The sequence below is a fragment of the Octodon degus genome, unplaced genomic scaffold, assembly GCF_000260255.1.
Source record: "Octodon degus isolate 3935 unplaced genomic scaffold, OctDeg1.0 scaffold00046, whole genome shotgun sequence".
In the NCBI taxonomy this organism is placed as follows: domain Eukaryota; kingdom Metazoa; phylum Chordata; class Mammalia; order Rodentia; family Octodontidae; genus Octodon; species Octodon degus.
Genome location: NW_004524622.1, coordinates 13,266,221 through 13,282,804, shown reverse-complemented (window position 1 = coordinate 13,282,804; position 16,584 = coordinate 13,266,221). Strand labels below are relative to the sequence as shown.

The window sequence follows — 16,584 nt, the reverse complement described above, 5'->3', positions numbered from 1 at the left end:
TTATTAGAAAGTTGAAAGTAGAAAAAAGCTAATTTTTAACCGTGAGGAAGGAAGACCTGCCTAAGCAAAACAGAAAGCCTGGACCCTGAAAAGAACACTTAAGCTTTAATTCCGTAAGATTTGAAAACTTCTGTGATGAAACAATGACTAAAGCTCACCACAAACCACATAGGAAAGAAAATACGTTAACACACGTACAGTCTGGAGGTCAGTCTCCCGGCAAGACAAAGCCCAAGCAAATCACTACATTTTATTTTAAAACCTAGGAGATAGGCTAATAATAAAAAGGATAATTCATAAACCAAAATTAAATAGCTAAAATACATTTAAAATTCAAAGACTCCTTATTACTCAGGAAAATTCAACAACTCCCGCCAGACTGGCAAAATTAAAAAAGATTGTTGAAATGTAGAATTGGTGAAGGAAGCATGGAGCAGCGTCCCCGTTCACGCCCTGCTATGGAAAGTCACGTCGGTTCTCTCTTACAGAGGGGAGCTCACAAATAGCTGCCGATATGTTCACTGCGCACACCTTGCCCTCACGTAGCCCACATCTAGAGCTGCGTCCTGTGAGAACACTCATAGGCGCTCAGGGTGTGTATGTACGGGCTGCTTACTTGTTAACATATAATCTCCTGGAGATAGAGATAGAGACATGGATAGGGACGGGGATGGATAGGGATAGGGATAGGGGTAGGGATAGGGATAGGGATAGGGTTAGGGATAAGGATGGATAGGGTTGGGGATAGAGATAAGGGTGGATAGGGATAGGGATAGGGATAGAGTTAGGGATAGGGATGGATAGGGATAGGGTTAAGGATGGGGATGGATAGGGATAGGGGTAGGGATAGGGATAGGGGTAGGGATAGGGATAGGGATAGGGTTAGGGATAAGGATGGATAGGGTTGGGGATAGGGATAGGGTTGGATAGGAATAGGGATAGAGTTAGGGATAGGGATGGATAGGGATAGGGTTAGGGATGGGGATGGGTAAGGATAGGGTTAGGGATGGATGGGGATGGATAGGGATACGGTTAGGGATGGATAGGGATAGGGTTAGGGATGGATGGGGATGGATGGAGATAGAGTTAGGGATGGGGAAAGGAGAGAGAGAGAGAGAGAGAGAGAGAGAGAGAGAGAGAGAGAGAGCCAGACCCCTTGTGAAAGCTAGCCAAGCACTCTAAGATGGAGCCACGTTCTCAATACCACATCACTATACTGTATCTTGATAAAGGCAGAAAAGGAAGCCTTATGTGGTTATTCAACAAAATGAAATATAGTAAAAATGTTGAAATGGAAGGATTTTCATAATTTTTGTATTATAGGAAGTATTAGATTCCTCAGACACTTGGAGGCCTAAACACAAGGGCGAGGGTCCTTCCTGCAGCACAGGTCCAGTAAGCACCAGCCTGGAGGGGATGAGGGCGCCGCCTGAGCCCAGATGGGGCGTCTATATCCATCCCACTGGCCTGAGGCTCTGGAGAGGGAGTTCACAAGGCCTTTGTGGGCGTGGACCCGCTGCTGCGAGATCTATCCGGATGGGGTGGACCTCAGCAGTGGACGGCAGATGAGGAGATAGCTGCTGCTTTATAGCTGAGCCACAGAGCACAGGCGGTGGGTGTTGCAACCAGCCAGGAGCTGGCGGCTTCTGAGGTTTCATCCAAAATTATGAAACACCAATAAAAGAAACTGCAGACACGCACACACAATAGAAAAATGTTCCATGTTCATGGATCGTAAAAATTAATGTTGAAATGTCCACACAGCTTAAGGTGGCCTGCAGAAAATTCTATGTAGTCACTGTAGAAATGTCAATGACATAAGCTACAACAAAAAGAAAAAATAACTCTAAATTGACAAGGTGCTGCAAGGCTTTGACACGCCTGAGCAGTCCTGAGATCGGAAGGAACAAAGCCGGAAGAGGCTCCCCAGCACCTACATCAAGATAGACTATGCACGGAGAAAAATTCAAACAGCTCACCCAGACCAGTGGGACAGAATAAAGTCTCTTGGAATCTACCTACTGTACAGTCAGCCAATGTGGCAAAGGTGGCAAACACCCACAGTGAGGAAAGCACAGGCTTTTTTTGGTGGTACCAGGGATTGAACTCAGGATCTTGTGCTTGCCAGGCAAACACTTATTCTACTGAACTATCTCTCTGGCTAGCATGGCTTCTTCAGTAAATGGTACTGGTAAAGCTGATATCTACATGCAAAAGAATGAAATGAGACCCTGCTTTTTTACTGTACACAAAAATCAACCAAGAGTGGGTCAGAGGCTTACCAGTGAGGCCTGGCACTGAAAGTCACAGGGGTAAACACAGGAACAAGGCTTCACGCCGTTATCCTTGAATTCTCGTCTGTCCCCACTTCCATTTCAGTGGACACCATTCATCCAGGGAACACATTTGGAGAGTCACTGCCCTGGGAAATAAGTACCCAGGGCTGATCTAAGAAATGGACTGAGTAAAGGTCAGGATTTCAAGGCCAAGAGACCCCTCTGGAATGAGATTGGTTCAACTTTAATGAACTCTAGAGAGACAACCTTGAGGATCAACTTTATTTATTATTTTTTTTTCTTGTAAATGAAACTTCAGGGTCAGATGTAAATCAAATCTGTAGGTAATGTAAAAAAGTGTTAGAACTGTATATAAATGTGTAAGTATACACCTATTTCATCATCTATTTCTATAACTGGAGTTGTATGTTTGCCCATGTTATGCAATTATGTGCATCTGTGAACACAAAAAATGCCTTGAAGGATCCACAACAAGCTGTGGGAATTAATGCCAGCAAGAAAAGGAGGGGGAACATGTTAATCTATGCAAATCATGTCTGAAAATTCACCACAAATATCCACTCTATAATTCTCTACTAAGTTATACAATCATCCTAAAAATTGTAATAGAGAAATTAAAATGAAAAGCCTGAAGCAAATTGCTTCTTAAGTCTATGATTTTTAGCTTCAAAATGTGATTTTATGTAATTACAATACTCCAAGGCTAAGGCAGGAGAATCACTGCGAGTTCAAGTCCAGCGTCAACTACATAGCGAGACTCTGTCTCAAAAAAAAAACAAAAAAACTAGTTTTATTAATCCTAGTTCAGAAAAAAAAAAAAAAAACTGTGAAAATTTGGCTCCAAATTTGTGAGCATGCCATATATTCATTTAAAAAGAAAAAGGAGGGGAGAAAGAGATTACAATTCTTTCGATAGCTCATAGGTTGCACGGAGTATAGCGTTTGCATTGATTTTCATAGCATCTTATGGAAGCCTGTCTAAGGCTCTGTGATATTGAGCGGCCTAAAGCTCACCGGCCCTATAAAGGCCAGAGCCCAGAATCCACGCTTGAATTAATGTCTGGAGTGTGCGCGGCCGGCTTCCACGCCAGACACTCCCTCGCTGCAGGAGTGACGGGAGCTGCCCTGCTTCCTCATGCCCGCTTTGGGGCCGGCAGCTGGAGTGCCTGGCGCGGCAGCAGCTGCCCAGCAGCGTGACTTTCACAACGGAGCGACGCCAGCTTGCTGGGCTGTGATGAGCCGGTTCTGCACCGGGCACTGTATTTCTTTTCTTGGTAGTTAATTAGTAGACATGCGCAGTACACGACAATGACATTCATTGTAGATCATCGACACATGCGCGCGACACATCGCAGCTACTTTTCTGCCCTCTACCTCTCTGCTTCTTCCCTTCCCCCTCCTACGCCTCATTCCCTTTCACTTGCACAGGATTGGGTTGCGACCTTTGTCACCACATTGATCCCCTTGCCTTGGCGGATGTGGCTGGCTAGGTGGGCGCTGCCATCCCCCTCCGTGCTCCGGTGTGTCCCTCGCTAAACTCCGTGGTAGAGTGGACTACTGCCTTGTCAAGGGTTTACGAGTAGCTCAGCCCTTGCTGCTGCCTCCAGCCCAGCTCTCTCACGATGGATTGTTTCCTTTAAGTTTCACAGCCGCCCTATGCAAGGGGGAGAGATCATCGCTATTCCCATTCCACAAGGATGTGGAGTTTCAGAAAGAGGAAAAAATTCCAAAGCCGCCTACATAACAAGTCATGGAGATTTTCATCTAACTCCACAGCCTATCTTCTTAATTACTGCTTACACGGGATGATGTTTAAGATTTTGTTGCTAGATTTTGAGAAAGAAGACTGGAAACCGTAGGGCACAACTCCCAGGCCAAAGCTGGGAGCCAGAGATAAGATTATCTGCTCCTTTTGACAGACCGGGTTTTAGCACTGGAGTGCAGTATCTGAGAAGCTATCGCGTGTTAGCTAATGGAGCTCAATACGCATTACATTCAGGAGAGCCGTGCACGGGCAGGCCTGTCTGACCAACCACACCCATGGCCTCGGGACCTCAGAGGCTTCTCCAAGATAGCTCCTGTTAGCAGAAGAGGTGGGGTATGAGTTTGACTCGCTGGTTATTTGATCAACAGCAATTACAAGAGCGTTAACTTTGACCCTCGGATTAGTTCTGTAGCATGCCTTGAGTTTGTGGTTTTATTATTATTATTATTATTATTATTATTTGAGACAGGGTCTTTCTATGTAGTTCAGCTGCCCTTGAACTTGCTGTGCAACCCAGGATCTCAAACTCTTGGCAATCCCCTTGCCTCAGCCTCGCTGTTGCTGGGATTTCAGACTTGAGCCACCACACCTGGTGAAGTTTGTCATTTTAAATCTGAAAAAATTATTTCAGTAAAATTAATTTCCATGCTGGGGGCAAAGGAGCTCCGTTGTGAGAGCCCTCTAATCTTCAAGCAGAAATGAGAGGAATTTGCATGGGAATTTGCAGTTTCATTTTGAAATCAAGATTTTTTTTCTGAGCTACTCTGTCTCATGCCACCAACTCATCCATTAATAAGTCTCCGTAGCACTCACAAGTGTATCCAACCAACATAGAAACTGATGATATTTGAGCAACTATGGGTGCACTGTATCTGCCAAATTTATGATATCATTGGGGATTATTCTAAGACTAAATCCAGAAGAAGCTGGCTGTGGTGGTACTACCTGCAAGCCCGCTCACTGGGAGGCTGAGGCAGGAGGACCTCAAGCTTAAGCCCAGCCTGGGCAAAGTGCAAGACTCTATCTCAAAATTAAAAAAAAAAAAAAAAAAGATTTGTGGTGCAGCTCAGTGCAAAGGTCCTAAATTCAGTCTCCAGGACACACACACACAGACACACACACACACACACACACACACACACACTTCTTTAAGAAACAATATACAGAGAGCAATATGCTTGATTTTTTGTACTATATGACATTTCATCCTTAAGTAGTAGACACACTGAAATGATATTTCATGTGGTCATAATATTAAACAGTGAATTTAAACATCTGAAGTTTACTTCTCACTTGGCCAAAATCTAGCCCAGCAATATCGAGCAATTCATTTAAGGCATCTGTGCATTTCTAAAAATAAAAGCCCAAGGAGATCTCTTCTTCTATAGCATTTTGAAAGCCTAAAACGTTAACAGTGCAAGGCACAGCTCTTCCCAGACTTCGCTGTTGCACAACGTCACTAAGCTCTGTGGTGCTGAAGCTAGACAGGCATTCCCTCTGCTTTTTAATTAGGCCCAATCACCTCTCTTGAGCACACAGTCAACAGGGGTAGGCAGGTCCAGCCCCAGGCTGGTCTAGATAAGGGTCCCAGGGCGGCCTCTCCTCCATGCCTACCCGGCCAGCCCAGCGTGCACAGGGCTGAGTCATCCGGGCAGACACCTCTCCCGCACTTGCCTTTCTGGTTCCAGCTTCTACGCCTGCATTCACACACTCCCCTGGAGTACAGCGCGGCATGGATGCCACAGTTCAGCTACACCCAGATGTTGTAAAAGTAAAAAATTCTTCAACTAGTATATTTTTTATTAACTTCCCATACATTTTTCTTTTACTCAAAATGACAAATGAATCTTCCTGCCCAGGCTGCTTACTTATTAATAGGCCAAGTAATTGCTCATATTAACTCACACGCAACTGAACTGGGACATTTATTTTATGAAACTAAATAGGCCGAAACTCATTATTTTAGATATCTCAGATGATTTAATTACGAGATGTCAATCTTCTAGAAGTTAGTGCTTACAAAGCAAAATAAAAATGTTTATATATCCATTTAATTGAACTAGATCAAATGGATTAAACAATCAAAACCATCACAAAACCATCTGGGAAATAGAAAATATCCTTAAAATTTGGGGAATTTCCAATAAAAGCAATTTTGACTACCTTTATTCTTTAACCCAACTGCCCTGATCACTGAACTACAGAATGTGGCTACAAAAACTCACCCTGTTTCTGCAGACTTTATATTTTTTCTACTTATTACAGAAATATGAAAACTAGGAAGAGATGGGGGAGATGCTGCCCGTGGCCCTCATAACTGGTGATGGAGAGCAGGGGTTCAGGGGCTGTCTCCTATGTGTCAATCTCCGGGTTGCATCAAAGAAAGTTTTACACACTGAGAATTGAGGGGTTGGTGATTATAATTTTGTTACTGTGACGGAGAAGCAGGCGGAGTCAGATGGCACTGAGACATCTTAGGCAATGTTTAGAGCTTGCTCGGTTCTTCCATTCCTGTCTATTGAGCTTGCTCAACAGGCTTTAGACCTGAGGGAAGAAGTTGAAGCCAGAAAGTATAGAACCCAGTTTTAAACCTACAGATTCTTCTTTTGGCTTTAGATGTAGTTATTATAGTGTCAGGGGGAAACAAATGCAGATGTTGGACCATGTCAGAAATCTTGTCAATGGCCTGGATTGTCTCCCACAGAGTTGAGATATGGCTTCTGATCCTCGTGGCGTATTTGCTTCAAAGAAATGTGAATTCAGGACATTTGCCGACTAAAGCTGTGGACCCTGAAGCATTCATGAATATTGTAAGTTGGAGTTCTCAGAACAGTATGGGGATATGTAGTGCTTTGCATGTTAACGCCCGCATCTCTGTTGTGTCCGCACTGTGCATTGCATTGATCTGTGGTGGTGATTCATGCTAGAAGAGTACAGTAATGAAGCTGCACATGGAACTGAAAGAATGCTGAGCTGGGGTCAGTAGACCTTGGGGCTCTTCAAACAAATTAAGTACATTTGGGTGACTAAATTAATCATTTGAGTTTTAGACAAACTGTAATTGTTCCTTGAACTCTTAGGTTCGTCCTAGGAGTAAAGAAATGATGGGCAGATTTGGGGCCAGTGTAAGATCTTTCCATGTTGTCTGTATTTCAGTCTTCCCTACTTTCTCCTATATTGTGAAAGTGCCAACCCTGCCTGCTCACTGTCCGGGTACCTACTATTAGTGTTATCTGGGGCTGTTCTAACCTGCCCAATGTGAGGACACGGAGCACTGAAGACCTCCTGTGAGTAAAACATATGGGTGGTGGCACATCTCTTTCGGTTTTTCCCAGGTTTTCTTGATGGGTGGTAGCATTTTGTTTCCAATTTTAAATTGGCTTCTGATAAAGGCCATGGAGAGAAACACTTATCTCCTAGCAGATATTATGATAAAATCTGCACAGATACTATTTCACTTCATCTTGTCTGCCCTGTGCAGAAGATATGACTGTCTACATTTTTCAAACCAAATACCTTGGATTAAAGAAGTTAAGCAAGTTCAACAAGGCCTCACACTGGTACACGGTGGAGCTACAATTTAAATTCAAGCTTGCCTAAGTGCAAAGCCAATAATTATAATTACTGCACACCAAACCCTCCCAGGTGAGAAGGACAGGTGTGACGAGAAAGACAGCTGTGTGTGAAGGCCGTGCTCCTCGGACCTGTCTAAGGCCTCCCAGGAGGAGGAAAAATATCCTAGATTCGTGCAAGTTTTGTTTGTCTGTTTATGGTACAATGGAGAGAAGCCAGGACCTATTGTGTAGCAGGCAAAGTGTTCTAGCACTGAGCTATGTACCCAGTCAAATTTCTTCAAGCGTAAGGCATTTTTATAGAAGCCTTCTTGTATAGCCAGCCATAGAAATATTCTGAAGTTTTGCAAATATCAGGTTTCCTCTGTCCATTCAAATTACTAACTGATGGCGAATTCAGAAGAGTTACCACATTGGTACAGAGCCTTGAATCGTCTTTCTGGCCCTGAGAATGTCCTGGCCACAGTCCCCAGATTCTCGAGTGGAAGGAGTCTCTTTAACTGTACAGACAACAGCCCCAGCCCCACCCATGAAGAAACTAGACACCTACACACTTTGAGGTTTCGGGACAGGTTTCTCAAGACTAAAGGGTATTGAAAGCTGGATAGAATGGCCAGTGCCTGTAATTCCAGCTGCTTGGCTGGATGCTGATGCAGGAGGATCACAAGTTCAAGGCTTACGTGGGAGATTTAGGGAGACTCTATCTCAATGAACTAAAACAACAACAAACCACTCAATTGGGCTCCGCCACTGAGCAGGCAAGGGAACTAGAAAATTCATATGCTTATGAGTGAGAGTCGGAAAATGTTTGGTTCTGTACCGATACATGTAGATTACATAGTCTATGCCATAGTATGCAGCTATTTTCATTCATGTATATTTTCACAGGTGTTTATTGAGCACATAGTAGATCCCTGATACAGTGCCCTGAAGCCACAGAAAGACATGACAATATCAAAATCCTGGACTTAATGGAGCTCACAACCCAACAGGAAAGACCAATACTCAGATACTAATTGTGGTAGTAATAAGATGAAAGAGAGCATGCACAGGAGGAACTGATCTGGGAAGCTTGGGAAAGGACTTTGAAGACCCCGTCTCATCCTGAACGCTGAGGGACAAACTCCATTCGGGGAGACAGCGGTGCTCGAGGGATCAGCCTGTGAGACAGCTGGGGCAGCTCAGGGCTTGCCATGTGCTGGGGTGGAAGGTAGAGTAGGGTTAGGTGACTCTTACACTGAGTTTATTATTATTGCAATAGTAATGTGTGTCCATTATAGAAAAGTCTGTGGGGGCCAGTGAGATTGCACAGCAGGCTAAGTGCCTGTTTAGACAAACACACGGACTGGGGTTCGATCCCTGGTACTGCGTGCTACTCTGGCCCCGCCCCCAGGTGCACTGAGCCGGCCACAGAGACCTGCTGTGGTGGTGCATGCCTGTAATCCCAGTGCTGGGGAGGCTGAAAACAGGAGGATCTCTATGAGTCCGAGCTGCATAGTGAGACCCTGTAACAATCAAATACATTAAATAAAAAAAAAAAAAAAAGAAAATCTGAGAAAGACTCAGAGGACCATAAGACACCCAATACTTAGAACGAATCACTAATAATTTTCTCATATGTACTCTCTTGTTCTTTTAAATCTATGAATATTTCTGCTTTATTTATTAAGGAGAAGCTACAGAGACACAGATAGGTGAGGTGGTGCATGCCTATTGTCCCGGTGACTGGGGTGGCTGAGGCTTACGACTAGATTGAGCCATAGAGCAAGGTCTCATCCTGTCTGTCTGTCTGTCTGTCTGTCTGTCTGTCTGCCTGCCTGTCTGTCAAGGACTGGGAGAGAAAAAGTGGAAAGAGGGAGGAGGGAGCAGAGAGAGAGCACCCACAAGAGAGAACCAGAAAAGAAGCAGGGGTGGGTAAAGAAACCAGGCTAGCCGTGACCAGTTCTGAGACCAGCCTCGGCAAAGCCCGTGGGAGCCATGCAGTAAAAGAGCCCTTCACGCTGTCCTCCATGTCTCCTTTCCCCGTCTCTCTTTCCTTTCCTTTCCCGCAACCCCAAATAAATTTTCTTCTTTTATGAAACAAAAGCCAACAACAGTAAAAGAGTGCTGCAGAGTTCACAGAGTTCGGCTCAGGTAACCATTATATACTGCTATATTCTAACAAGATAGTCACTGCACCTGGCCTTGGAGACCGCGGTTCCACACACCCGGGGCTCCCCAGTGCTCTGCTGATGCCACCCCTATTAGATGGTACAAGTGCTTCCCTGAAGGGGTTCTGGGTAGAGTGTCTGCAACTATTTATTTAATAAATGTGGTTATACAATATTTTACAATTACAAATAATATGTGTTTAAATACATATTTCTGACTTTTTCCTTAAGTTAGATTTGTTTTTTTGGTGGTACCAGGAATTGAACTCAGGACCTTGTGTTTGTCAGGCAAACACTTATTTAACTGAGCTATCTCCCCAGCCCCCTTAAGTTAGATTTTTCAAAGGTGGATGGTGGAATTGAAAGCTAAACTTTTTGGCTTTCTGGGGTGGTAAGGAGTGAGTCAGGCTCTTACTGTGTAGAGCAGGCTAGTCTCAGAGTGCTGGGATTATAGGTGTGTGCTGCCACACCCAGTTTGAAAGTAAATATTAAATACAACTACAACGTGTCAATTTGAAACAAAATTTAAGGGGGCTTTGTCAGATAACTCAGTTGTTTAAAGCACCTCTTGGGCTAATGCAATCAGGCACATAGATTGGATTCCCAGCTCAAAAAAAAAAAAAAAAAAACACCTCCTTAGTGCCTGAAACAGAATTTAAGAGTTAAATATTCATAGTTTTACAATGCATGATTATAAAAACTTGCAGCTTCATAAGCAATATCATACCCTTTAGAACATAGTGGGTCTATATTCTTTGCGTATGCATTTATATATTGCTATTGCCCTGCATAAACTCTCCTCCGATCCTGTCTGTTGACCATCCTGAGACAGTGTCCACTGAAGCCCTAGATCTTTCTTTCTGGGATGCCCAGGCTCCTAAGCACCTCCTGCCCGGGCCCTGGGTAACTCTTCTGTCCTTGAGGCTCAGCTCGACGTCCCCTCCCTCTGTAAGCCTCGCCTACTTAGTGCTCCTGCTCAGAGTTCCTGCACTCCTCCCTCATTCACACCCTCCAGCCCTCGCTGGGCCCATTCCACAGAACGTCTCAGTGACATTGGTGAGGGGCCCTCTGTGCTCCAGTTTGGTATGTCTATCTTGTCACCAGATCACCTCCAAGGAGCCCACAGCAGTGAGTCCTGGCGGATAGCCCCTGGGTCAACAAATCAGCTTGCTTGGCAACTTGTTAGAGATAGCCTTCGTGTCTACCAGAGCTACTGACTATGTCAGAACATTTGAGATTGGAGTTCAGCAGTTGGTGCTTTACAGAGCCCTGCAAGTAATTCTGGTGTCCACTGGAATTTATTTACAGCTGAGTATACAGCGGACACAAGCGCAGATCACACATATGCAAAAACGAATGCTAAATTCCATGAGAGTTGACTGATTGGGTTTTAATTATAGTGGTAGTCGTGAGACTTGAGAGCTTTCTTCTTAATGACTGTATGCTACACCAGGTGCTTAGAGCCTGGGTTTCTGCTCTCTTCCTTTTCCCAGAATCCTGTGATGGGAATAGTTCCCTTCTTCTCCAGATGAAGACAGTGATGATAGATTGGGTGTGATGGTGCATGCCAAAAAGCCCAGTGCCTGTAATCCCAGTGCTTTGGAGGCTGACAACAGGAGGATTACTACAAGTTTGATCTCTGTAGTGAGACCCTGTAGATCCTGTACTAACTAAATACACACACACACACACACACACACACACACACAAAAGAACAGTGATGATGCTTTGAGGAGCTTGCAGCTTCCTGTTTTTCAAAGGGTTTCTACAGGTGTCAACTCTGTATACAGGGGTATTTAAGCAGAGGCTCTTATAGAGCCAACAAGGAATGAAATTATATGAAAATATGTTTCATGTACCTACACACAGATCCTTTTTTGCGGTTCTCCTTAAATTCACTGAGGGAGTTTTAGCCTAAAAAATGTGAAGAATCACTGTCCTTGAGTCTACTTTGGAGCTGACAGTGTCTTACGGAAGACAAGGCCCAGGACTCCAGGAAGCTGTCCTTGAATGGGAATCCTGCTGGCTGCATTAGGACCACCTCATCTCTGACCTCAAGAGCATCAAGAACCTCTGCATGTGGGCATCCCGCATGAGCCCAACTCACACCCAGGTTTCACAGTCAGTGCTCCAGTCCAGCACTTAGCCAGTGTCACAGTCCATCCGACATCTTCATGGGGCTTGTGGAACACATTGCTGGGCCCAGTCCTCAGGCCCTAATCAGTACCTCTGTTCGGAATGCACTAGTGTGCCTTTCCAGAGTGTGCAAATGGGGCTGGTGCTTTTCACCCACACTTCAGAACCACTGTCCCAGCCTTGTCTCCATATTAAAACTACAAGTCAGAGGCTGGGCTACAGCTCAGTGGCCCAGTGCTCACCTAGCATGTTCAAGACCCGAGGTTCAGTTGCCAGAACCATTACAAAAAATGTGAGGACTGGGGAGAATAGCTGCACTGTTTTTTTTTTAAGATAATATAATTAGTTGGGGAATAGCAAAGGCTTTCTAATCTATTTCTTACAGCATCTACTCTTACTTTTGGACTACTAAGAATACAATCATATAGAGCTCAAAAGAAATTGTGCTTTTTCCATAGAGTGAAATCATCCAGCATAAAGGTTATCCCTGTGAAGAGTATGAAGTTACCACTGAAGATGGGTATATCCTTTCTGTTAACAGAATTCCTCGAGGCCTAGCACAACCGAAGAAGAAAGGTATGATTTATCCAAGGTCATCCCAACACAGCAGTCTTGCATGTTATTTCGATGTGTAGAAAAGAGCCTAGATTCTTAGTCCGACTGAGATTTCTTACTTAGGTCAAAGAATGTAGTTATCCATGTGGTAGGGTCCCCATCACCACTACCCTATTCCACCTCAGTTTGCTTTTCAAAACACAAATTCTAAGGGCTAGCAAGATAGCTCAGTGGACTCATGCCCCTGCAAGCTCAGGCACGTGCAGAGACTACAGTTCCATCCCCAGCACCACATGCTGCACCAGCCCCACCCACAGGGTGAGCTGAGCCGGCCAGAGTCCTGAAACAGAGCTCCATAGTGAAACACTGCAACAACCACCAAATACGTTAAAAAAAAAAAAAAAAAAAAAAAAAAAAAAAAACCACCGCCTGGTTGGAGAAGGCTAGGTAATTCAGTGTTAGACTATGTATATGACATTGTGAGCTTCTGGGTTCAACCCACAATACTACAAAAAAAATAATAACTTCATGAAAAATCCACCTCCTGACCCCTTCTACCACTTAACTTTTTCATCAGAACTGTACTTCTTATCATATACATACGTACAAGTCTTCTAGAATATTCACGAATGATGCCTTAAATACACCCACCGCATCTCCTCATGGAGAACGCAAATGCCAGCTTAGCCTCTGGGCCTCATCGCAGCACACTGCATTCCCCATCCTCAGTACTTTAAATATTTAAGAAGGTTCCTCACTTCTCACTGACTCTTGTGGAACCAGGCTCTATGTGCCACTTTTAATTGTTGATACATGTTTGTATGATTTTTGTAATTTCCTTCTTAATATGTGTTAGGTCTTTTCATTGGCAGCACAGCAGAGAAGCAGAAATATAAGAAAGGGGTGAGAGAGCCCTTATTAACTCTGATGACACAGAGAGGATCAAAGGCAGGGACACAGGGGATCCTCTGACCTGAGATGATGGAAAGCTGAGACTGCATGGACTTCTGGTAGGGGCAGAGTGTGAGGGGCAAGTTCAGTGTCACATGAGTTGCTGACTGAGGTCTCCACTGTGTGCACAGGAAAGGTATCCAGGACTGGGGTGGGGAAGAAGGAGGAAGTGGTCATTGGGAAGATAAGTTGTGGTTTTGGGGATTCAAACCCACATGTTGAATCAGGGCCATGACAATTTAGTAGTTTGTACTTGGGCTGGAACCTATCAGTAAGATTCTCAGTGAATACTGGCTTCTTTAAAATTCATCTTCACAACAACAACAAGGATGGCCAGATAGCTCAGCAGATTAAAGTGCCTGCTTAGGCAGACTCAGGGATTGGAGGTTTGATCCCTAGCCTGCCATGTTGGCCCCGTCCCTGGGGAGCGCTGAGATGGCTATTGAGACTGGGCATGGTGATGCATACCTGTAATCCCAGCACTTAGGAAGCTGAAAATAGGAGAATCACTACGAGTCTGATCTGTGTAGTGAGACCTTATAGACCCACCCTGCAGTAAATACAAAATAATAATAATAATAATAATAATAATAATAATGATAAAGCAAAATTATATTCATCTTCATTACTAATTAAAGTATGCCCACATCCCATTTCTATTTGCCTCTAATCTTTTTAATACTGTAGCTCCTGTCTATAGCAGCAACTACATTCTCATGTGTACGGATTGTGTTCTTTCTGTATGCTAAGTACAATGCTAAGTGCTTTATTTTCATTAGTCTCATTTTGATTTTCACAATAACTCAAAGAAACTGCCACGCGTAACAGTTATGTAAATGGCCCAGAAAGGCTGTGCTAGTGCTTGCCAAAATGTTGCCCTCAACATCCAGCTTTGAGGGCTGGGGAAATGGCTCAGTGGAATAAGCACTTTCCTGGCAAGCACAAGGGCCTGAGTTCAATCCCCAGTTCCACCAAGTAAATGATAGATAGATAGATAGATAGATAGATAGATAGATAGATAGATAGATAGATAGATAGATTCTATACCATCCTATTACATTAATCTGAGTGATTGCTGACCAACAATGATTCCTCAATCTTTCTGCTTTGTATTAATTCTGGGATCCTAAAAACAGAAAGAAAAAAAATCCAGCTCTGCTTGTTATGTGACTCATATTGTTTTTTTAAATTTATTTGATACAAGGTCTCACTATGCAGTTCAGACTAATAGTAATCTTCCTTTCTCAGCCTCCCGAGCTATGGTGTTACAGGCCTGTGTCACCACACCTGGTTTTGGTGGCTAGCACCGCGTGGGGCTCCAGGGCTGGCATGCCATGCAGTACCAGGGATCAAACTTGGGTCCTTGAGCTTGCCAAGTTGGCTCTTAGACTGCTAAGCTATTTCCTCAGCCCCTCTTGTTCTTAACAAGGAACAAAAAGTACTGGCTAAATTCTATTGCCGTTTGGTGTAAAGAAGCTTCAGGATTTGATATTATTTCAGTTTGTACTTACGCGGCTTTTTAATTCGACCTTTTTTAAAATGCCAGCTGCACAGCTATGCTTCCTACTGCCCTGCATATTCCTGGCTCAGCAGCTTTGAACTCGCAGTTCTCCCTGCAGCGCACTCTCCTCAGACTCCGACGCAGCTCATGCAGGCCCTTTCCCTGGCCACTCTACTCAAAACAGCACTGCCTTGCTGTCCGTTGGTGACCCTGATCCCGCTTTGGTATCCTTAGCACTTAGCAGAACCTGACATGATAGGTGTCAAGCCTGTTAGCTTATTGTCTATTTGTCCCCTTCCAGAGTGGAAACTTAATAGGACTAGGGACCTCTGCTACTTTGTTTTGAGTTATATACAGTGACTAAAAAAGTGCTGAGCACATTATAGGGCTATTGAATGCTGTATTTGTAGAATGAATGAATTTTGTATAAACAAATGAATAGAGGGGAAACGGAGAGAAAACATTGCACTAAACTTCAAATCTTGAGTGGGAGGCGGTAAGGCATGGCTCTTCCCAGCAGTTACTAAGAGCAAGGGTTTCCTGGAGGCCCTATTCATTAATCAAGCTGCTTTTTTCTATCCTGTTAATGTACTGTTCACTCATTATTAAGTATCACTGTCAAGTAGTTAATGATAAAAGGAGTCAGGCTTTCAAAGCAGTCAGTGTGGAATATTCCCCTCTCATGGTTGATATTGTTCCTGCAGCTCTAGCTTAACTTCAGTGGTGGAGTATTCAAGGGAATATTATGAGTGATTACAGTTAGTCCTCAGATCGTGAAGAAGTTCCATTCCAGGAGAGTGTTTGTAAGTTGGAACTGTTGGTAACACCAACAAAAGGTTATATATATATACCTTTGACACAAATATACAGAGTAAAGCATTAAAAAACCACACAAAATACTGTACATAAACTACTTTTACTTTTCTGGTCACCTTAAAATGGTGGTACAGTACAGTAAAAAGAAAACAGTATATGGGGGACTGCAAGGAGTGAACTGAGGAGAAGGGTCACTGTTGGGAGGAGGGAGGAGGGGCAGCTGGAGGAGCGGCGCCTCCCAACTCTGCACCTCGGTCCAGTCTCTCCATTATTTTCACTATGGTTTCCATGGCCATTGCTTTGCACTTCCTAGCGGTCCCCTCCTCACCATGCTGCTGTTGCTTCCAGGCATCCTGACGTGGGAGCCTGGGCGCGATTCGCCCACGTCTAGGAGTGCTTGCGATGGAATGTGCGCTCTGTCTGTGAAGGCTCACAGTGCAGTGTTCGTATGTTGGGGACTTACTGTGCTGTAATTTTATTTTACTGAAAGGAATTTCTTTCAATCTGGTATGTGGGTCCTCTTAATATAAAGGACCTTTATTGATTATACCACTTTACATGGTTTTGTGCATATGTGATCAGACGTATTGATCTGTCTGTCTGTCTATCTATCTATCTATCTATCATCTATCTATCATCTATCTATTTATCTACCTGACTCGGCCCGCGAGTCAAGACGTGGGGTAATGACCTGGAGGAGGAACGGGGATGAAAAAGACAGGGCAAGAGACACGAGAGACAGAGACAAGACAGGCTTTCTGATCAAGTCTCATTTATTGAGGAAGTGAACAGGGTCTAAATAGCTGTATAGTGGAAGTAGTTGGGTGGGACTAGTTGTGGA

General features: G+C 44.1%; 1 protein-coding gene across 1 annotated transcript in view; it reads left to right on the top strand.

Moving 5' to 3' along the window:
* Nucleotides 1-6,666: 6,666 nt before the first annotated feature.
* The window catches only part of Lipm (lipase family member M), a 27,434-nt gene continuing 17,516 nt past the window's right edge, over nucleotides 6,667-16,584 (top strand). Inside the window, exons 1-2 of the mRNA XM_004632078.1 lie at nucleotides 6,667-6,872; nucleotides 12,379-12,496. Coding sequence (XP_004632135.1) covers nucleotides 6,726-6,872; nucleotides 12,379-12,496 — 265 coding nt within the window. The 5' untranslated portion in view covers nucleotides 6,667-6,725. The remainder of the gene's footprint in view (nucleotides 6,873-12,378; nucleotides 12,497-16,584) is intronic.